The 22,492-nt window shown below is 43.9% G+C and overlaps 1 protein-coding gene across 1 annotated transcript; it reads left to right on the top strand.

Moving 5' to 3' along the window:
* Positions 1 to 362: 362 nt before the first annotated feature.
* dido1 (death inducer-obliterator 1) lies at positions 363 to 22,118 on the top strand. The gene is made up of 19 exons (XM_054616360.1): positions 363 to 504; positions 1,838 to 1,932; positions 3,346 to 3,464; positions 3,732 to 4,589; positions 4,631 to 4,859; positions 5,750 to 6,146; positions 7,373 to 7,735; positions 9,668 to 9,944; positions 12,579 to 13,140; positions 13,272 to 13,431; positions 13,600 to 13,716; positions 13,847 to 14,002; positions 14,357 to 14,519; positions 14,630 to 15,131; positions 15,385 to 15,532; positions 15,646 to 15,735; positions 15,838 to 16,033; positions 17,355 to 20,897; positions 21,220 to 22,118. The coding sequence occupies exons 3-19, from the start codon at positions 3,383 to 3,385 to the stop codon at positions 21,501 to 21,503; spliced, it is 8,127 nt and encodes a 2,708-aa protein (XP_054472335.1). The 5' UTR covers positions 363 to 504; positions 1,838 to 1,932; positions 3,346 to 3,382; the 3' UTR covers positions 21,504 to 22,118.
* Positions 22,119 to 22,492: the final 374 nt, after the last annotated feature.

Raw genomic sequence — 22,492 nt, 5'->3', positions numbered from 1 at the left:
CAAATTTAAACGTAGGACTGCAGCTTCTTACTCATAACATCAAATTACCATCTAACAGACAGATTTATAAAAAAATAATAATAAAAAAAACACACCTGACCCATAGTATAAAAGTATGTTAAAATGCCACATATTCAGTATATTGTCTGCTATAGGTTACTAATTGAAGTAATCGAAATTAAGTGAAATACTCATTCAATTCAAATCTTTGTATCAGGGCATTTAAAGCGTCCAACATACCTTTAGATTAACCTAAAAATGCTAGAAAGCGGTGTATCATTATCTCGCATCTGCTGAGCCTATGCATAGAAGCCAAACAAACTCGGCGTGGTTGCGAGTGCCTGCTCAGTGGCCTCCTGACCGCCGGGGGCGCTGCAGACACGGTGAGCGCGTTCTCGACACCGTCAGCCATCTGCCGCAGTCGGTTAGCTAGATCCAGCGGGAATGGAAAATGGAGGACTGACCGAAGAGCGAGGGCATATCATCGGTATTTCTAGCGTGTAGGTGGGTAGAATGCAACAATCTAATATCTGAGCAACTTAAATGCACGGGTGATGTGTCGCGGACGCGGCGCGGTCTCCGTCGAGGCGTCGCCCCGCTGCAGGTACTGGAGGCTAACGTTAGCCTTAGCCGTAACGTGCACACTCGTGTACGTTACGGACACACTACGACATTAAACTGGACTCTGGTCAGTCGTGTGTGGCTGCTGCTGCTACATAACGCATCCCTGTCTCTGTGCGGGGCTCGTCGTTCACGTCACGTGTGAGGGTTACCGTTAGCTTAACGTGAGTCAGTCGTTAGCTTGCTCGTACTCGTGGTGGCTAGCAGCGTTAGCCGGGCTCGTTAGCTGGCTAGGAGTGTGCACGCTTTGCAACGCTCCGTGTGCCGCAACATGCAGCCATACACGACGGGAAAGAGACCGCCGACACGTCCTAATGCGTCTTTATCTTCGTGAGGCCCACTCGGTGGTGCAGCCCGGTGCAGGGCACGTTAACGGAACCTTTAACGGAACCTTTAAGCGTCGTACGGCAGAGTGTCGGCTCTGCGTCCATCGGTGGTGTGCAGGAGGTAACGTGGTCGTCTGGTTACATGCATATTAAACGGGATACGGTGTAAGATTGGGATCACCGAGGCCCCGTGCAGCCGGCCTCTCTCGCTGCCGAGCAGTAACGACTGGACCTCAATGCACCGATTATAACCATAGCCTGGCTGAATGTGTCCATGTTAGAAGATGTATTCCCCGGTTGTCTGCTGTACCCTGTCGTTACATTTGACCTGCGTCCCGCGCCCCTCCCACCTCTCATGGCAACAGATTCCCTGCCCTTCACGTGGCACGGTGTCGTGACCTGAGGCACACCATCGGTGTCTAATCATTCTGTTTTAAGACTTCTGTTTAATCACTTTTGGTTGGATGTATGTGTTGACGGTGCAGTGTGCACGGCTAATTGAAAAGCAGACATGACGTCAGTATTGTGCAGAAATGCATTAAACTATAAGTATCGAAATGCTTTTTGTTATTACAAGATTTAGATTATTCCCTGAAGTTTCTTATTTAGTGTCAACAGATTGCTGCACATGCTGGTACTTTTATTCATTTGCAGTTACTTTGAATAACACTGCAATTTATGCAACCAGATACATTTTAGGTCAAAATTCCCATTTGTTTATTCTTTTATATTGATCATATAAAGGTGAAACTTAAATTAAGCAGTTGTGGACTTGATAAATATCCCAGTTAAATTAACATCAGATCGTTTTCATTTTTATTATTTAAACATGACCTTACTGCATCTTAATTGAAGTGAGGTATTCATTTGTGTTTTGCTCTTTCTGGCAGATCCTTTCACCTTGTACCACGACCGATGATTACTGGTGCAAGGCCTTTGTTTTGTTTGAAAGACAACTCTGTTACTCATCACTGCTGAACCACAGGTAAAGACATCTGCTATTTTCATGATCTGCTCTTAAATTAGAGATTGGCAGTTTTATCTTGGACAATCTTAAGTGAAGTATAGTTTCTTAATTGATTTGCAGTAAGACTAAACAGAATGAATTCACCAATCTCAATCAATTTAAATTGTGTTGGGCCACAATAGTTTAGACTTGTGTTTCCTGACTATCAAGATGGTGTTCTGGTTGTCAAGTATTCAAACGGAAAACATTAACCTCTGTGATTTTAAATGAAGTTAATATAATTGTAGTGTTCTACGAATGGTTAATTTTCCAGTATTCTAAAACCTTAAATTGCAGCATTACACTATAGAGGGTATGCATGTGATGTGACTATACACACAAGTTGCCGTAGTCAGTCCCCATGAGTCGCAAATATGCTACACACGCATCTGTCTTCATACACTCGCATGGAAAATACTGAATTAATTATAAAAAAGCTAATTTACAGGTTGAAGAATTTATGGGACAAACTTTTATCGGCTGCAGAAGGTTTATTTTTGAAAGGAAATATGAAAGGGCGGACATTTTAACATAAGTATTGGCGTTCTCAACAGTATTGCATATCTTCCCATAAGGGGTGTAACGGGAACCAAAAGTCACTTATTGGTTCATGTGCCGGTTTAGGAGTCAGGGTTCGGTGGGAGTACAGCAAAATTAAAGTCCAAATGCATAAGGATACGTTTCTATTAATTTATATTGAACAGACAGTAGTGAAAATGTAAACGACAGACACAATCCTCCTGCCAGGAACTGAGGTAGCATTTCTACCCTCTGGCCAATGTGTTGAACTATTTTTCATTATAAAAACAAGGGACATTTCGAATATTTCTGCATTACACTGTATGTACACTGAACAATCATTTTCACAATAGGCAACAGGTCACAATAGGATATAAAACTAAAAAAGCATCTCTTATGTTATGAAATTGAATTAACAAAATATATAGAATAAAATAAACTATTTTGTATGACTATTACAATTAATTCCGTCTCGGCTATATTTATTTTGTGTCTGGTTAGCCTCGCATATGTTGCTAATGCTTGTGAACGCTTGTAAGCTTTGGTTCCACATTACTATTACAGCCTTTTTGCCCATTCATAGCAGCTGTAACAAGGTAGTTTCGATACTTGGTGGTAGTAGTGGTGACATCATTGCATGCCTTCAATAGAGCTGCCATTACAAATATTTGTTGAACTAGTGCTGTATGGGGCAATCAACTTTTATCGTTTCTATTTGTAACACAATTTTGGAGCGGGAATGTAATAGGAACAAGTATATTTACGTTTTTGATTGATAAATTGACAAAACCTGGCAGCCTTCAGTATTTTCCATATTATGAAATGAAAAGAGTGACTCATAGCTGGTCTTATGTGCTCTTCTTTTAACTGTAGACTATCTGTTTGAAAGTAGTGATTGACTCCATCATCTATGGAGGAGAATGCAAGCCCTGAGCTCTCTCTAGCTCCTGAGCCAGAGCAGAGCCAGGACCCTATGGATACCTGCGCTCAAGGTACCTTGGCTGAGCTTCTTTTCCCCTCACAATAAATGGGTGGGGACCTTGTAGTAATACTGGGCACAATTTTGGTTCTATAAACTTGAAATGGTTTTAAATTTGGGTGAAAATGTAGGGCAAGTAAGAGTCTTATCCAAGCCAAGCAATCATTTTTGAATTTGTTTTTTATGCTTGATCACAGAACAATTAGTTGTTTCTTGGCTATGTTGTTATGTTGCATGCCATCTGTTTTGCCCACAGCCTTGTTTGATTGTTTGTTGACAGGGTTTGGAGAAGGGAATAGAGAGCAGATTCCAACAGAGAGCGAGAATGTGGCCACAGAGACAGTAGAAGAGCCAGATAATAAATCCTCCAAGGCCAACAGGGAAGTAAAGAAGACCTGGTGTTTCCGACGGTCCACTGTTGCGAAACGAGAGATGCCCGTTGAGGCGGCAACCGACAGCCCTGATACCCGCTGTCCTGTACGTCGCAGTGGGAGGCAGCCGAAGCGCACCGACAAACTAGAGGAATTCCTCTCGACTGCCAAACGAGGGCAAAGAAGGAGCGCCCCTCCTAGTCTGGAAAGCGGAGATCCTCCTTCCCAAACCCCAACTGACGCAGAGACTGCCTCGGAGGCCAGCTTTGATGGTAACGCTGACACCAAGGGGGTAGAGGACAAGGTAGAGTCCCCAGAGAGGAGGACGAGAAGTGGCGCAAGGAAGCAGATCCAAAGGAAAGGGCGAGGTGGCAGACAGACCCGAGGAGGCGGTGGCGTAGCGGTCAAAAATGAGGGGAGCTCTGAAAATGAGGAGGACAGCAGAGACGCAGCTAAGAAAGACCAGTTGACGGATAAAGATGAGGAGAAAAAAGATGAAGAAAGTTCTCCCAGTCCAGAAAATTTAGGGAGCACTAACGCAGAACAGCCTCAGCCAGAGCAGGACTCTGAGAGGAAAGAGGAAGGTGAGGAGAAGAATGAACATGCAGATGAAAATGACAAAGGGGAATCAGAGAACGAGACTGATGATGAGTCTGACGAGGAAAGCACAGACAAGGCTGCAGCAGTGTTGGTCAAACGTGGACCAATAAGAACATACGTCAATAAGAAGAGGGCAGCCAATAAGAGCACGACCCCTGTTAAAGGTCTGCTGCTGCTGCTGCTGCTGCTGCTGCTGCTGCTGCTGCCGCTGCCAACAAAATCACCACTCCAGTCAAGAGAGAGACTAAGCCTAAAGCTGCCCAAGCTGCTGGGATGACACACAAGCCTCAGACACAAGAGGACAATGATGATGATGATGAGAATGACTCCTCAACATCCTCATCTTCCTCATCATCGTCATCATCCATTGATTCAGACGAGGGAGGTTACGATCCCAACGCCCTTTACTGCATCTGTCGCCAGAAACACAACAAGAGGTATCGTATTGTTTTTAACCGTTACTGGTGTGAATGTGATCACAATGTTTGTTTAAAGAGACCAATGGGTAGGATTTAGTGGCATCTAGTGTGGAGGTTACAGATGACCATGCAACATGGTATTCCACTCCCGATGTGAAGTGCTTGTTCTAAGCTAGTTTCAGTTGATTATACGCTAATAATACATAATAATTCATCTATATTCCATTTTTTCCCAATAGATTGCCCTAAATCTTACACACTGGTCCCTTTTAAAGGTGCTATACATGATATTTGGAGCATTTCTATTGCCTCTCAACAGCTCATAACATGGCTAGGGCTGAGCTAACCGCTAGCAGTGCAAGCTACGGCAAACACTGCAAACAGTGTTTACCAGCGGGCAGGTGCAAAGCACTTCCGGCGCTGTTATCAGCTGTAACCGCCGTATGTGTGCAGTTTAGATCGGCAGCCATCAGCTAGCCAGTAGTGCAGGCTCACATGCACTAAAAGCACACGCGGCCAACCGGGCCTTGACAACAAAGCAAAGAGATGGATTACAACACACACAGTGAAAATGTAATTCTCTGCTCAGGACAGAGTTACTCCACGATATCTTTACATAGCAAATTGTTGTTAGATGCTATATTAATGCTCTGAATCCCTTATATTGCACCTTTTTAAAGTGTTAATAATGAAATTGGATTTTAATCAGCATAGTATCATTTGATCTTCATTGCACTTTAAACTCTACATAAGTTCCATTTTTATGTCCCCTCCTTGTTGTCAACTACAACCACTGTCTGATTCCACGTTTTCATGTTATGTGATCTACTCCATGAGGGATGGCAGACAGTTTATGTTAAGCATTACTTTGAAGAAACGTGGCACTATGAATGTCCTGTGCTCACTAGGTTCATGATCTGCTGTGACCGCTGCGAGGAGTGGTTCCATGGAGACTGCGTTGGCATCACCGAGGCTCGTGGGCGCCTGATGGAGAGAAATGGCGAAGACTACATCTGCCCCAATTGCACTGCCAAGAAAAACCAGGTGGTGAGACCCGCCACGTCTATCCTCTCTACAAGCACAGATATCGGGAAGCCCAAAGCAGCGACATCTGCTCTCGCTTTTTATGCTGGGATATCTGCTGAGAGAACTAACACCAGTGGGGTAGCTGTTCAGGCTGTGGGGGCCCCTCCGTCCTCCACTACTGGAACTGAAGAGAAGGCAGCAGAGGACCTGGGCATCAAAGGCAGGATCGAGAAAGCTACGAATCCAACTGGGAAAAAGAAGATAAAGATCTTTCAGCCGGTAGGTTACAACTGCTCTCCACTTAAAGGCATTGAACTTGAATGTTTTTTTTTGAGTCAAGCTATTAAATCATTGTTTTATTTGCTCTGCTTATTGTTCTGTCAGTGCATGTTTATTGTTTATTAACTTAATCCCGATTTAGATGCCTTGGCAACTGCTAATCTTCCTGGTGTCCAAGATAAAGACAAAACATAATACAAACAATACACGATGTAAAACATGGTTAAATCAGCACAGTCAATAGTTTAAAAAGTACAGTGATATACAAAGTACAGTCAGAAACTAGGGTGTATAGTATCAAGCCCATATATATTTTTAATTTAGTCATTGCATTCATAGCTTTACATAGAAGGATCAGAAGTCCACCCAGACCATGAAGTTCTATGGTCAGTGGCATGTCAGGTGCTGTCTTGGTTATCTACATTTCAAAGTTAATATGATACCATTGGTAAATATTTGATGTTGTCAACAGTTTATAAATTGAAGTTAATTTCACCCCAGTTACTGTTAAAGGTACTAAATGTCTAGTTGGAAAGTATATTTTAATTATTAATCAGTGCTGCATGACTCCACCTGTTATTGTGTATGGCTGAACATTTTTGAAAAAATATCTAATTTCGATTATTTATTCTGATACTGCAATTGAGATAGGATTTGCATTATTAGGAGGAAGGATTGAAAAAGCGAATTAAAAATGATTATGGTATGATTTTCTTTTTTTTTTATAAGGGATCTGTACCATACAAATATGCTTTAAGTCTGTAGAATATGATGTTTAAGCAAGGACATTTCTGCAGCACAATGACATTTAATTTAAAATGGTATTTTGACACATTTCGATATCGACAAATATTTTGTGGTTTGAAAATTGAAGTTGGCTGTATTGCGTTTTCGCTAAATTGTGTAGAGCTATTACTGTGACTTGAGTCTGCGTCTTTTGGTGCGCATTTGGTTTTGCTTTGTTTAGAGAATAGAGACTTGGACCAAAAAAGTAGCTCCTGATTCTGAATCTGTGTGGTCAAATAAATGGTTAAAGGTTTGGCGATGGCAACCTGTCACAACTTGAAACAAAACACCGTTCTGCAAAACCTAGTACACACTTTTTAAAATCCCGTTTATAAGTAGAGTGAGTAGTAAATCCAGTAAGAGGGTATTGTAAAAAAACTTTTCAAAATGGCATTGCTCGTCCTTAGCTGTTACTTTTATTGTGTACTGACTTGAAGCAGGCCCTACAGCAGCCATCCCAGCCGAAAGCAGACCAGAAATCGGCAGCAACCATGGAAAAGAAGAAGGCAGCAACCACAGCAGAGCAGAAAGCATTACCAGACACGGAGGAGAAAGTGGCGTCAAACGTGGAGGTGAAAACAACACCGACAGCTGAGGGGCTAAAGGAGAAGGCTAACGACGACGCTTCCCTCCCCAAATGTATCGGGCCCGGCTGTGAGAACAACGCCCAGCCCGACTCTGTCTACTGTGGCAACGACTGTATCCTGAGGCATGCTGCTGCAGCCATGAAGTCCATCACTGATGTCAAAGATCCCAAGCAGAAGGACAAGGCCAAGCCTCAGAAAACCAAGTCCACACCAAAGGTAACCTGGACCAATGTTGCCTTTCACCTGTCATGTTTATACCTTCCACCCAATGAAAATGGCTGTGCAGAGTTATAACAGCACTAGCAGTGGGGATCTGTGTCATAGTGGTGTACAGATTTAACTTATTGATGTTATGTCTTTATCACATATGAGACATTATTTCCTAAAGGGCTTTTTTGTTAGAATGATGTGTTTCGATGATATTGTGGCTGGTTTCACTGTTGATTTATAATATCAGAAAATTCATGAGAACATCAATCTTTACCTGATTTCAACACATCATTTATTACAGTCATATTTTGAATTTTAAAAATATATAAATCCCATTTTGAGATTTGTCTTTGCTCCCGTCCTTCCAACATCTTACCCAATCAAAGTTGTTAAGAAAGTTTAACTCTTGCTCTAAAATGCTACCTGGAATTGAAATTGCGTAACAAAGTATAACGGTCAGCTGTTACTTTCTAATTTCATTTTGATGGTTGAGAGGCAAATTGAGTGCGTCAGCAACCTAAATTTGGTGGTAATATAGGCTGTTTGGTAATGAGAAGCTGACTGACAGTTAACGATTGGATCACAATGGTAACCTGCATGTATTGGTACCTTGCAGTCGAGCAGGTCAAGTTAAATGGATCAGATCTAAATGAGCAACTGTCCTGTCTACTGAACAGTCAGCTCTTGGGAATAACTGAGTGATCATTTCCACTGGATCCTGAAATGGACATACGCACTGCATGCATTGCAGATTTCAAGACGTTGAGACACCCATAACTCAATGACCCAATTGTTTTGCTTTACAAGTTAATATACTATGTTAGTTGTAAGATAAAATGATGTAGCCCATTAGAGGGAGCCCAGTCGAGGGAAATTGAAGTTAAAATGTGATTTCTAGATGCCATGTCATGGGTTGTATAAGTAAATCATTTTCCCCGATGCACCTGTTCAATAAGCCTGTTTTATCAAACAAAAATAATATTTTAATTAATATTTGCTCCTAATACCTAGTATGCATTTTTTATGTCCTGTATCGTTCATATTTATATAATTGTTAATGGTGACGGTACAGCTGGGAAATAACACTAACTATAGGCTTGGGAATATCAACAGAATATGACAGCCTTTATAATAACTGTAAGTATTCTTGCTTTTACTGTTATATCTGTTTTGTAAAGTTACATTTTGTGCTTCTGCTCTTTTTTATTAGCCTAATGTCGACCTAATTTCGCGTCTGTAACTACATCGAATCCCCACAGGAGTCAACAGTCCCCTGTGCAGTCAGAGCTGGATTAGAAACCCTGTGGTTTTAGTACTTTGAAAACCCATATGGACTTTTGGGATCGAACCTTCAAGAGAGGGAGAAGCGAGTAAACAACGATGTACTCTAAACAAGCATATCTTACCCGGCAAGCTTTAATTATTTCAAGTCATGTGTAGATTCAACTTGATGAACTGCTGACAGTGTTGCGCTTGCCTTGTAATACAGGTCCCTGAAGTTGATGTCTGAAGTTAACTTTTTGGCTCGCTGGCTCAGACCATTAACGTGGGCCTGATTTAGTAAATGGTGTTCATTTTTCATTGAAATATGTCCAGATTTACAGAAGCTTAGATGCTACATGCAGAGCAATGAAGAATGCTGCCAATGCAGAGTGGTGTTTGCAGTCATGCCATTCATTTACTTTGATGCTATGTGTTCAGTAATTAGAACAGACAAAAAGTGAGAGCAGGCAAACTGAAGACCATAAGAGTTAAGAGTTGTTTACTATGGACATATTTTCCTGGCATTTGGTGGAACTTTATTGAGGGAATCTACCTTTTTTTTTTAAAAAAGCTAACAAGTCAAATGTGTGTATTTTACCTGTAATGTTATCAAACATTGCTATCTGAGCAGTGTAACTAAAAGTCCTGAATGTGTGTTTCTTCCTGTCCACCCAGAAGAGCGCCGCTGGTGGGAGGAAGCGGCAGAAGAAAATCCAGGAGGAGTCGGAGAGCGAGGAAGACCACAGTGCGGATCCAGATGATGATGACGAGGAGGACGAGGACGATGATGATGATGATGATTATGATGATGACGATGATGACGGCGAAGATGAGCATGCTGAGGAACACCCGCCCCCGCCAGCCACTGCGTCCTGGTCCAGCGACCATAATTACATTGCAGTAACACCAGAAAAGACTACACCCATATCACCAACAGTGTTAAACAAAAAGTGTATGTATCTCTTTGAAGGTCTGGGGCTGTTGTTGAAACCACATTGTTATTTTTCCATTATAAATGCGGCTCATGGGATGTTAACGTAATTTAGAAGTGATCCGTACATATGGGGATGAACAGGGAGATGACCTCCGCTGTTTGCTAGATCTAAAAAATCTTTTACAAAAAGTGTTGTGATTTTGATAATGTAAAGGTTTTGTCACTCAATGAAATGTTGGCAGCTGTGAGAAAAAAGGTAAGTGCTATTTGTGGCTTTGGGTAAGTATTCAATAATCCAGAACCTTTATTTTGAAAGGGGCACTCTACAGGTTGCACTCATAAAAATCATTTTATTAGTAGTTTAATTAGGTACTAAGCATGTGAACACAGTTACATAATGTCTTCCATGGCTGTGATGTCACTAAGGTGATCTCAGCTTGGGAGTCCTCAATAGAAAGTCTGCGTTTTAAACCAAAGGCAGGCGCTTGTAAAATGTATGCATTTACCAGGCAGGCAGCATCTAACAAATGATGCTGAAGTATTATGGGAAATGTAGGATTCAGGATAACGTCACTTTATCAGATTTTGGCCCATGCTATGGACTGAAAGTAAGGATACCTAGGCCTCTGCTGCATCAAATTTGAAAATTGCAGTTTTTAACAAAACTCTTCTGAGTCCGGCAACATTTTTAGAGTGCAACACTCAAATCCTGCAGTGCCTCTTTTCAACACCTCATAGTTAGAATGCAGGGCTGTAGATGAAAACATACAGGTTCACATGGCAGCGATAAAGGGAGGGCCATAATCTCAAACTCTAACCTCTTGTGTTTTACGATGAGATGTCTAGATGTGATGAATGGACTGGTGTGTGTGGGTGTGTTTTGAGTGAGATTTCCCACACAAGTCTCTCCACTTCCTGGGTTCATCACCTCAGCTGTTGACCCATTAAAATAAATTCCTCTTCTAATTCTCCAGCAGGTAGGTCTCTCAGAATCCGCCCATTTTATTGTGGACCAATGAAGTTAACGGTTCATATTGAGCTGCTCTTGAACACAACTTTGTGTTGTTTTTTTTTTCCTACCCTTAATTCTGTGGGTAACAGACTGACTTCAAAGTTTTTGATTCATATTGAATATGATGCACAAGTGCTCGTGGGAAACTGGCTTTGAAATAAAAGGTGATATAACAGATTTTAGGATGGCTTGATTGATTATGTGAGCAATGTTGGCTTGCTGTAGGATATATCCTGACTGGTTCAGCTTTAACAAACATATCTTAAACTGATAAATCTACACACACTTTGGAGACGTGACACTCAAGAGACCCCAGATGGCCAACAGCCGAAAAAAGAATGAAGCTCTGCCACAGGAACGAGACCGCCTGGAGATACTGCAGTGAAGTCCAGAAGGGCCACAGCAGAAGACAGAAGCTGAAGACCTGGGCTGAGCACACCGATTCAGAAGAGGAAGACCCCCGCTGACGCTTTTCACACACATTTTACACCTGATGAGATCTGATGTGATTTTAGAGGAACGTTTGTTGCAATGAAATTTCGGACAGTTGGTTTCACCTCTCCTTTTTATAAGGGGTCACTGAGGTCATTCTAAGGATCTTAATTGATAAGATAGCAAGGGTTAATCTTTAGTTAATGCCTCTTCTCAACTGATTGTGTGATCAACAGAAGGAGGAAATAATGGCTCATTGACTTGTTCTGTTTGATTGTTGTGCCTATCTTCAGAAGATGGTTTGACTTTGGTTGCTTACGGTCACAATACTGTTGCTGTGCACAACATTGTGTTTTATGCATTTGAGTGGGTGTATAGTTTGTAATCGAGTGGGGTTAATGCTTGTTCTAAGGAAGCTTTAACATGCAACTTGGACGTAATTGATGATGCACTAGCATCTGCAGATGACGGGTTGAAGAAAGATTCGAGAAGTGTGTATTGTCATACAGGTGTTGGTGCAACTTGGTTGGTATACTTAGCTTATGTATAGTTAAAGGAAATATATTATTCATGTGTAACTGAACATTTTACTAAAATGAAAGAACCATAATTAAGATTTGGGTCTAGTTTGGGTCAGAGCTCGCCGCCTCATCAGTAAGAGTTAGGGTTTGAAGTTGAGCTCATGATAGGAATGAATGTTAACAGTTTGAGTAGGAGTGAGTTATACATTTCTAGCTGGTCCGTTTTCAGTAAGTTTAAGTGAGTTTGCTCAAGATTCATCAGTTCTCTCTCTCCTGTTCGGTTCTATAGGCACTGAGAAGTAGGGTTAGCTGAGCAATATAAACTATTGCCATTAAATAATAATTGGGAAGAGTACCTTTCTTGCTCAAAAGGACCTGCATAAACAGCACAATGTATCTGCTACTGCTACAAATAAAGAAGGGCTTTTTAACTGCCCAGTTGTCAAATTTGTGTTTATTTCAGAATGTGTATTGCGGTGTGTACAGCTTGTACACAATGACTCATGTGGGACATTAATTAACTGAAGTTGATGTCATTTCAAAGCAATGTCTATGAGTTATAGACTGAAAATCATGATAAATTGCATTGTTAAAAATACTGTCACTCTACATGTCGTATCTGCTCGTTTTTTTTAAATAATGGCATATTTTTAAATGTTCTCTGTTCTCTGTTTTCTTGGTTTCCAGCCCCCCTTAAAGAAGAGAAGCAGAGTGAGAAGGAACAGAAAGAGAAGGATCCAGCGCCGGCTCCTGAGAATCCTCCACTAGCATCCCCGACACCAGTCAAAGGAAACAAGAAGTCCCCGACTACTAAAGCTGCCAAGGTTACCCCGAAGGGCAGGAAGCCTTCCCTTCAGACCACCAGCTCAAAGGTGTCCAAGAAACCTGTGACGCCCCCGAGTAAAACTGCAGCAAAGTCCAAGAAACAAGGGCAGACGGCGGCCCACACTCCTTCTCGCTTCCCTCCTGGTCCGATCCACGTCACAGGAGCTCTGAGAGTCACCAAGTCCAACTTCACCATTCCTAAGAAGGCTCCGCAACAAAAGGAGGTTCCAAACCCTAGCAAATCCTCCTCATCCTCCAGAGTCCCATCATCTCCAGTTTCTACTGCTCCCTCCAGCCACTCCTCGTCCTCTAGACCTCCACATTCTGCTGCTTCAGCGCCCTCCGCGTCCCCCATGCCGCCGCCACCCAACAACCAGATGCGAACGAACATCCGCCGCTCGCTGACAGACATCATCTATAAGAGGTAAGAGTCCTACGAAACCGAGTCCAGAATTCTTGTTTCCAAATTACTCTCCGTAAATCTTTGGCACCTTTTTTTTTTTTTTTTTTTTAAACGGCACCCAAAAATGATTTGTTTGCGTTTCTTACCACCAGGGCGAACGACAGCGATGATCTGAAAAAGACTGAGGCTGAGGTGGCAAGGCTGTCGGTCTCCATTGAGAAGGAAATGTTCAACCTCTGTCTTAACACTGACAGCAGGTACAAGAACAAGTACAGGTCCCTCATGTTCAACCTGAAAGATCCTAAAAACAAAGTGAGTCAACATTATATAACATAACGTATTTTAAGTACACATTGTGTGTTTGCAGAGTTCCGTGTGTAAAGAGGAGGCCTACAGCGTGTCAAGCTTTTGTTTTCTGAGCTTACTCGATGTCCCTCGTGTTTAGAAGTTTAAATTCACTGCATGTTCTGCTTCTCTCAGGGCTTGTTCTACAGGGTGGTGGGTGGTGAGGTCAGTCCCTACAGACTGGTGAGACTGAGTGCGGAAGAGTTGCTATCCAAAGAGATATCCGAGTGGAAGAAGCCCGACGCTGCAGAGGTAAATGTTACTTCCCTTTAACTTAACACCAAGCACAGGTCAACTTCAGGTTCACTGTTAAGATTTTGGTAATCAAACTGTTCCCCAGGATGCATACAATTCATACAGTGTATATGGTTGTCCCCTGCAGGCCCACTCTCCCAGTGCAAGGGCCCATTCAGGGCATTCCAAACTGGGCAACAGGCATGACTCCCACAGCATGGATTTGGATGATGCTCCCCCAACGTCTGATACAGATGTATGTATCTCTGCCACCGCTTCTTCTTCTCGCATGGCTTCTGCTGCAGTAAGTGGTGGCATGCGGTCTTTCTCTAGCTTTCACACTTCCCTTTTCATCTTTGCATGATGTGCTTTAGGAACAAACTGTTACACATGTCTGATAAAGTATAGACTGTAGCAAAGATATGAAATTTTACTCATCTTGCCAACTATCCTGTTTCTTAATACTGTAACTTTCTTACTGAAGCTTTGTCTTTTTTTCTTCATTGCTGGGCATTAAACCTACTCGCATCTACTTTGCTAAAAAAAAATACAGTGTTGTACGTTTTAGTAATCCAGAATTCTGGGTGTTATGGGAATGACCATCATTTGTTCCAGTTTACCTAAGAGTTGACAGAGGTCCTTTTTTCTGTGCCTAAAGGACCAAGATGAGTCTTGCCCCACTCCCTCAGCTTCGGCTCAGCCCTCTGCTCCGGAGGGGAACAGCGGCAGCGGCATGCTAGACATTTTTGGTACCATGCTCAAAGACACCACTTCTCAACACAGGACTCACCTATTTGACCTCAACTGTAAAATATGCACAGGTAAATGAGACACGTAAGACCAGAAAGTGTCAAGTTGAATTTCTTCCGGTGAACTTCATTGAATTTGTTATACAGATATGACGAATAACTCTTTTAGTCTTGCCCTCTAGGTCAGAAGACAGAAGATGAGCCTACTGCTAAGAAAGCCAAACTTACAAAGAAGCCTGAAACTCGGCCTGCCAGACCAGAGCTGCATTCGTCAAGGTCCGGGGATGTCTCTCCTGCTGGCCATGCACAGGTCCCCACAGCTCACCAGCACCAAGAGCCCTTAGCCTACCAGATCCCTCCATCGCACCCGCCTAACATGGAGCCAGCGGTCCCAGAACCGCAGCAGCAGCTGGACCTCAATATGATGGCACCTCCAGCCCAGGCCCCCGCAGCCTTCACCCCCACCGTGTCTTCCGTCAGCATCACCCGCAGAGACCCACGCATGGCAAGGCACAGCGCCGCCGTGACTGTCACCTACCCTGCTCAAGAAAAACCCATCAACAACTCGGCAGAACCACTCCCAGCTCCCGTCAGTGCCCCGGTGGAAGTTGCACCCAAGGCACCACTGCCGATGCCCCCAGCTCCACCACCTTCAGTAGCTGCTTCCAAAATGGCAAAAACAAGGTGCTCCATCTCATCACTCTTTCATAAATTAACATTAAAATAACACTTGTTGGCAATATGTTTATAAAGTGTGCTAAAATGTCATGAATATCAGCTTTTAAACAGGATTGGTGGCGCTACAGCAGAGTTTGATGGGGCAGGGTCATTGTTCTAATCTTTCAGAAAAGCCCTGTATAAAAAAAAAAGAGGGATACAGGCCTGAGATTTGGAGTCTAGATTTTCTCTAAAAGGAAGACTGTTTTGTTTTTTACAGTTCATCTGAGCCTCCACTTGATGGTGAGACAGCGATCTTCCTCCATGGTCAAGAGAAGATTTGGAAAGGATTAATCAACATGCACTCTGTGGCCAAGTTTGTGACCAAGGCTTATCTGGTGTCAGGATCCTTTGAGCACCTGAAGGAGGTTAGACATTTAGCCTGGTGATCAGGCTGATACTTCATTTCAAACTTAAATTTCGAACACTTAGGGAACATAAAAGCAAGACTGTCCTAATTAGTGTTCTTAATGTTGTGCAGGATTTACCAGACACCATTCATGTAGGAGGACGGATATCTCCAAGCACAGTGTGGGACTACGTCGGGAAACTCAAAACCTCCCTCTCCAAGGTTTGTTTGGAGAGAAAAAAAACAACTAATTTGTATAAAAGTGCTTTCTTTAAAGATCTTGCATCACTCACATACTGGTTTTTGCTCTCTTTGTGTTCGCAGGAACTGTGTCTGATCCGTTTCCATCCAGCCACAGAGGAAGAGGAGGTGGCATATGTCTCTCTGTTCTCTTACTTCAGCAGCAGAAAACGATTTGGTGTGGTGGCTAACAACAACGGTCGTATCAAAGATCTCTATCTCATCCCACTGAGCTCAAAGGACCCATTACCCTCCAAACTCCTACCGTTTGATGGGCCAGGTAAGCGTTTACAAGGAAACACAAATATATTTTTTTGGTGTAATGAGTGTTAGTTTATTTATATTGATGTTAAATTGTGCGTTTTTTTGTATCTCCGTACCTGTGGTGAGTATATTTCGTATGATTTCTGTTTTTGTACTCGGGTTGAAATGAGAGCCTGGTGATTCATGGGTTTGTACAGTAGGGGGCACTCATATTCCTTGTTGAGTTACACACTTCTGTGCAGCTGCTGTGCTCTCTGCTATGTATCTGACTTTGTATCACACATTTCTAATAAAGGAAGTTTGCATCGCAGGTTGGTGCCATCTGAGTCCAGTCTCAGCCTGTTGTTTGTTAAGACTTGGCTCTTACATAAACTTAATTGAATCAATAAATTAAAATGAAGTAACGTCAAACATTTTATACCACACTGCTGTTAATATGGTAGCATGCTGAACACTGGTAAAAACCACTGGTGCTTAAGATGTTCTCCTAAATGAAGCATAAGCGCTGAATGTAAACTTTGCAACCAGTGATTGTACAACACTGTTAACATTACCCACATTGCTATTAAAGCTGTGGTAAGCATAATGTTCTCCCAAAAGAGAATATTAGATGCATGAGTTTTTTTCTTCCTTTTATTAATTGAGTAGCTTCAGAAAAATTGAATTACACACCTTGATTTTGTCTGATGTTTTTGTGACCAGGCTGGTTATGATCCTATATCAAATTTGAATAGGACTAATTGTATGCACCTGACTGTAGATGAACCAGAATTATACAGAAGTACACAGTTTACATGTTTCTGTCCTTCTTACAGTCATGTTTGGGCAAATTTCAGGTGCAATCTAGTGATGTCATTGAATGATTTAGAGTGAATGTATTTGCTCTTGGTTATATCTGGCAGAACATTTACAAAATAATCACTTCAAACACAAGCCCTATGATAAAATATTTTTATTTTCAGCTGGCGCTCATTTACTAATGTCAGAACATTTTTTTTTTTATTTTTTTACTGTTAATTAATTCACCAACAAGTTTTATGACTACTTGCTAAACTGCAACACTGCACCGTTCTACCATTGCCATTTGTTGTATAAAACTATATTTTTACTTGAGAGAACTTTGGTGCTTTTGTGCTTCAAATTCTTTGTGTACAATTTTTAGGGGCTCTCATTTCACCTGTTTTGTCTGTCCTTATTGCGCAAGTCAGAAATACACAATCAAAACTTTTGTCTAAGTAGTTTAAAAGGTAAAATGTCTGTCTGTTTTGTGAAATGTTATCTGTGAGTTCACTTGCAAATGTATTCTAAGATTCTTGCTTGATTTGTCCATTTTGCAGGGCTTGAACCAGCTCGACCCAACCTCCTCTTGGGGCTGCTGATCTGCCAGAAGGACAGAAAGCGTTCCGGTGCTCCATTGGAATCTGAGGAAAAACGGTCTAAGACTCAAACCAAAGATGCAGATGACACTGGCCTTCCAAAGCTATCTCCTTCCGTCAGAACAGAAAGAAGCACACGGCAGAGTCTTGAAATCCCCATCAGCACAACTCCTCCAGGGTCACCTCCACCTAACTCCTCTGAGACCTCAAGCAGCAGTGTTGCCACCTCCTCAGTCTTTTCCTTATTGTCCTCTGTCAAAGCTACAAGCACATCCACTACCATCGGCAGGGACTCCCCATCCAGCTCTGTTGCTTCCTCTGCAGCAGCTGCTACTCCTCTTGAGACCATCCTCAAAACTCTTTTTGGAAATAAAAAGCATGACTCAGAAGCGTCCAACTCTCCATCTGATCAGGGTGGTGAGCTCTCTGTCCAGACCACTACAATGTTAGACCCTATTGTGCAGCAGTTTGCACAGATTTCTAAAGTGAAACAAGAGGAGGAGGACGAAGATGACAGACCGTATGACCCAGAAGAGGAGTATGACCCCAGTAGGGGCTACATTGTGCCTAAGAAGCCTGTTGAGCTAGTAATCAAACCTGAAATCTCTAAGCAGTCTGAGATCGTTACAAATGAAGGTGATGATGTGGCGTATGACCCAGAGGATGACTCAATTTTTGAAGATGTCAAACCTGTAGTACAAGTTCAAGTTCAGGCTGCAACTGAAACTATAAGCGATCCACAAAAGATCTTGGAGAGCCTTAAACAGATGGGAGTACAGGCATTCCAGAAACAGGGAGAACCGCCAACGTCTTCTATGGGGACACCTGGTGCCTCATTGACACTTCCAGAAACACTCTTAACTCAAAATACCACATCTCTTTTAGCCAATACTCAGCTCATGCAGCTTGGCAAAAAGGTTGAGGAACTAGTGAAGTCGTCATCAGTTGCTCCCTTGATCAACCAGAAGAGAGATCCCCGACAGAGCAGGGATCCTCGCCAGGCTGCGTCCGGCCAGAAACCGACTGATGAACCTGAGGACCAGGAGGAGACATCTGCTCAGTTGGTGGATTCTACTCCTTTCTCACAAGCTGTGGTTCAAGAACCTAAGCTTTCTAATGTAACTGAACTCCCAGAATCCTCAAAAGGCCCAGATACATCACTGCCTCATGAGGAGGTGAAAAGTGAGACGCTACCCTTCATGCAGTCCGATGATGAGGAGGTAGCGATTCCATTATTAGGAGAGGAGGTGGGACCTGATATGGAGGTCAACTACATGGATGACACAGAAGTGAAAACTGAGGAAGCTGAGCCAATCAAGACTGAAACCGAGATGGACAAGTATAGTATTTGGCCAAATGCCGCCAGTATTTTAAAAGCTAACGAGGAGTCTGATTATGAGGAGAATAGCCGAGATGCATCAACCACTAGTTATTATGATGAGCCTACAAACACTTCCACAATACCTTCGACAATCCCAGTACTCACTCAGAGCACAACAATGGTTGACACCCCAAGATCGCTCGAGTCTTATCACATGCCGCGACACATGTCGGCGTCGGGCTATGACAGCGAGTACAGACCTCCAGCTGACATTCCCCCACCATCCAACTTCCCCCCACCCCATCCGATGCAGGGACAACACCTGCTATTAAGGCCACCTCCGATGTCTATGCCTCCACCCATGCAAGGTCTTCCTCCAATGTCAGGCCCCCCTCCTATGCAGGGACCCCCTCCACCCATGCATGTTCCTCTCCCCGTACGCGGTCCCCTCCCCCATGTTGACAACAGCCAGCAATATGGTCCACCTCCGACTGCATACCCTCCCTATCAGAACCAGTGGCCAGGCTCTCAACCACCACCCCAGCAGCAGCCTCCTCCTGGGCCACCCCCCCAGAATATCATGCCACTCAGAGGACCACCACCACCACCATTCCCTCCAATGGCCCAGAGAGGCCCTGCTCCTCAAGCGTTTAATCCCTCTGTTCCCCCACAGCACATTGGACAGCAAGGCCTCCCTCCAGGCCTTCCCCCACCTCCTACTTTTGATGGACAGAACAGTTTAGCACCACCAAGATTCACTAGTCCTCCTCCCCCATTTAATTTCCCTGGAAACAGAGGTCCTCCTCCACCTTTCACGGGGCCACCTCCAAGTCACTTTGAAAACAGACTCCCTCCTTTGTCTCACTTCCAAGGGCCCAGGGGTCCCCCGCCACCTCAGTATGGTGACCATGGGGCTCAACCTCCGATTGTAGACCAACCTCGAGGCCCTGCAGAACACTACAACAGAGACAATTCCAACTCGTTCAAGCCAAGTGTGGACCAGAATCCAAACCATCTCCATATTTTTAAAGACAATCATGGTCCCCCGCCGGGTCCAGCATACCGCGGACCTCCACCTAACCAGTATGAGGACAGAAGAGGCCCACCTTCCAGCAGCGAGATGAGTGGACAGCACTTCAATCCACATAACCAGTACGAGAGCTCGAGACCACACTCCTCACCACCACATCGAGGATCGTTTGATGAGCACCGAGGTCCTCTCCCTCAGGAGAATAGACCCCACCCTTCTCAGCGTTTTGGAGGATCAGAGCGGTACCGCTTAGATAGGCACTCTGATGAGGCTAGACCTGTTCGCCACAGTGGGCCCCTACTGCCAACTCCTCCAGAGGCCCCCATAGGTCCCCCAAGTCGCATGGGGGCCCACAGTCCTGATATGCACCGGGACGACCCCTGGCGCCGCCACTCTCCTGAAATGAGAAGGAGGAGCAGCACCACCCGAGAGGAATCAGACCCACGCATTGGAGATCGCTTCAGTCGCTTTGAAGGAGGGCACAGAGAACCTGCTCCTGGTCTTTCACAACCCTCTGAAGAGAGACAGAGGGAACTGTCCGAGGAACACCGGAGGGAAAGAGAGCGGGAAGTCCCCCATGCCGGAAGGCCATCATGGGACAGGGGACAGGGCAAGCGCTGGAGCAGAGAGCGAGAGTGGGATAGAGCCAGAGAAAGGGACCACGATCTAGAGCGCAGCCGAGACAGAGAACGCGATCCAGAACGAATCCGAGAAAGAGAACGTGATCCGGAGCGCGGGAGAGAAAAAGACCGTGATCCAGAGCGTAGTCGAGAAAAAGATCGCGAACAGGAGCGAAGCCGAGAAAGAGATCGCGATCCGGAGCGCCCTCGAGAAAGAGATCGTGATCCAGAGCGAACCAGAGAGCGAGATCGTGATCCAGAGCGTCCTCGAGAAAGAAATCCCGATCCGGAGCGTCCTCGAGAAAGAGATCATGATCCAGAGCGTCCTAGAGAAAGAGATCACGATTCGGAGCGTAGCCGGGAGAGAGACCGCGATCCAGAGCGGGGCCGAGAAAGAGACCGCGATCCAGAGCGAGGCCGAGAAAGAGATCGCGATCCGGAGCGCACCCGAGAGAGGGATCGCGATCCAGAACGCACCCGAGAGAGAGATCGCGATACGGAGCGCACCCGAGAGAGAGATCGCGATCCGGAGCGTACTCGGGAAAGAGATCACGATCCAGAGCGCACTCGGGAAAGAGATCACGATCCAGAGCGTACTCGTGAAAGAGATCACGATCCAGAGCGTACTCGGGAGAGAGATCACGATCCAGAGCGTACTCGGGAGAGATCACGATCCAGAGCGTACTCGGGAGAGAGATCACGATCCAGAGCGTGGCCGAGAGAGAGAGCGCAGCAAAGGGAGGGAGGGCGAAAGGCACAGGGAGACGGAGGGAGAGCGACATAGGGATCAAGACACCGATAAGAGGAGAGACCGGGAAAGAGACAGAGCCAGGGATTCTGACAGGAGGGATTCAGACAGGAGGGATCATGACCGTGATAGAGGGAAAAACCGGGATCGTGAACGTGAACGGGATCGAGATAGGAGACGGGACAGATCCCGAAGCAGAGAACGAGACCGGGACAGAGACCGTGGGAAAGACCGGGGCCGAGACAGGGAGAGGGAGAAAGACAGAGACAAGGACAAAGACAGGGATCGTCGGGACAGGAGTAAAAGCAGAGAAAAGAGAGAGGAGAAAAAAAGCAGCAAAAATGAAACAACCAAGGAGAAAGAGAAAACTGCAGAAAATGACATGTCCTAGTCTCTGTATTTTTTTTACACTACATTACGGTTTTGAGTCACTTCAATTTTTCACCAGTTGGAATCCAGTTGTATCACTGTTAATGTAGATAAGCAGTATTTTGTTAAATTTCCACATTTGTGTTCGTACTAGAGAAAAAAAGTTTGACAATGTTTGTATTCTTTTTGTCACTTAAAGGTTTCTAACTTTGTTTTATCACATTTGAAAAACAAAAAAACGAGGGCCACCTAAGTTGCTTGTGTTCAAGATGTATTAAGTAGGCTACCGAATCTTATTACATGTACCTTTCTCCTGTCCAAGCAATTTCTTTTTTTTTTTTTTAAGAAAATAATAATGTAACTGAGTAACACACCATTTGCAATATGTAAATATGAATGTATTTGTGTATATACTGATGTTTTTAATCATACTTTTCTAAGTAGAGAAAATAAAAGCCATATATCTGAGATGGATAATGTGAAGGTTAAGGAAACACTGTTTACACACAAATGTGTGTTTATATGTCAAACAGAGTTGAAGGCTCCAACTATCTACAGTATACATCCCATCTATGGTTGTTAATGAAATGTCCTGATTTTGTTTGAGCTCGACCAATTAAACCCGGTTGATGACATGCCTGTTTCTGTTGTCATAACATTTATTTTTTTAAATGGTAAAATGTGACCAAATTCTGTTCACAAAGTAAAGTCAACAGATTAGCTTTCACGTTGTGATTGGCTAGTACAAGTTCTGCGTTCCAATACCCATACTGCTATACTATTTCGTATGCCTGAAAAAGATTCAGTCTATCCCGATACATAGTATGTCAAATACTGTATGCCAAAAAGTACCTGGATGTTTAACTGTTTCCGGTTGCATTTTGCGGTATGCAACCTAGCCTGCTTTTCTGGCTATCCTGACCCAGGTTTGCAGGGAGTCACATGACAGCCAGTTAGTCCAATTCCAATGAATGTGTTTTAGGCTGTTGCAGCACCTCCAATATAATGAGC

This window comes from Anoplopoma fimbria, chromosome 17 (genome assembly GCF_027596085.1).
Source record: "Anoplopoma fimbria isolate UVic2021 breed Golden Eagle Sablefish chromosome 17, Afim_UVic_2022, whole genome shotgun sequence".
Lineage (NCBI taxonomy): Eukaryota > Metazoa > Chordata > Actinopteri > Perciformes > Anoplopomatidae > Anoplopoma > Anoplopoma fimbria.
This window is presented reverse-complemented; position numbering and strand designations above follow the sequence as displayed.

Bases quoted from the DNA above. Each gene is read 5' to 3' on its own strand.
- dido1 (XM_054616360.1), top strand. From the start codon at position 3,383: ATGGAGGAGAATGCAAGCCCTGAGCTCTCTCTAGCTCCTGAGCCAGAG. The intron at 14,520-14,629 runs GTAAATGAGACA...CTTGCCCTCTAG, and splicing joins CAACTGTAAAATATGCACAG to GTCAGAAGACAGAAGATGAG. The intron at 15,132-15,384 runs GTGCTCCATCTC...TGTTTTTTACAG, and splicing joins TCCAAAATGGCAAAAACAAG to TTCATCTGAGCCTCCACTTG.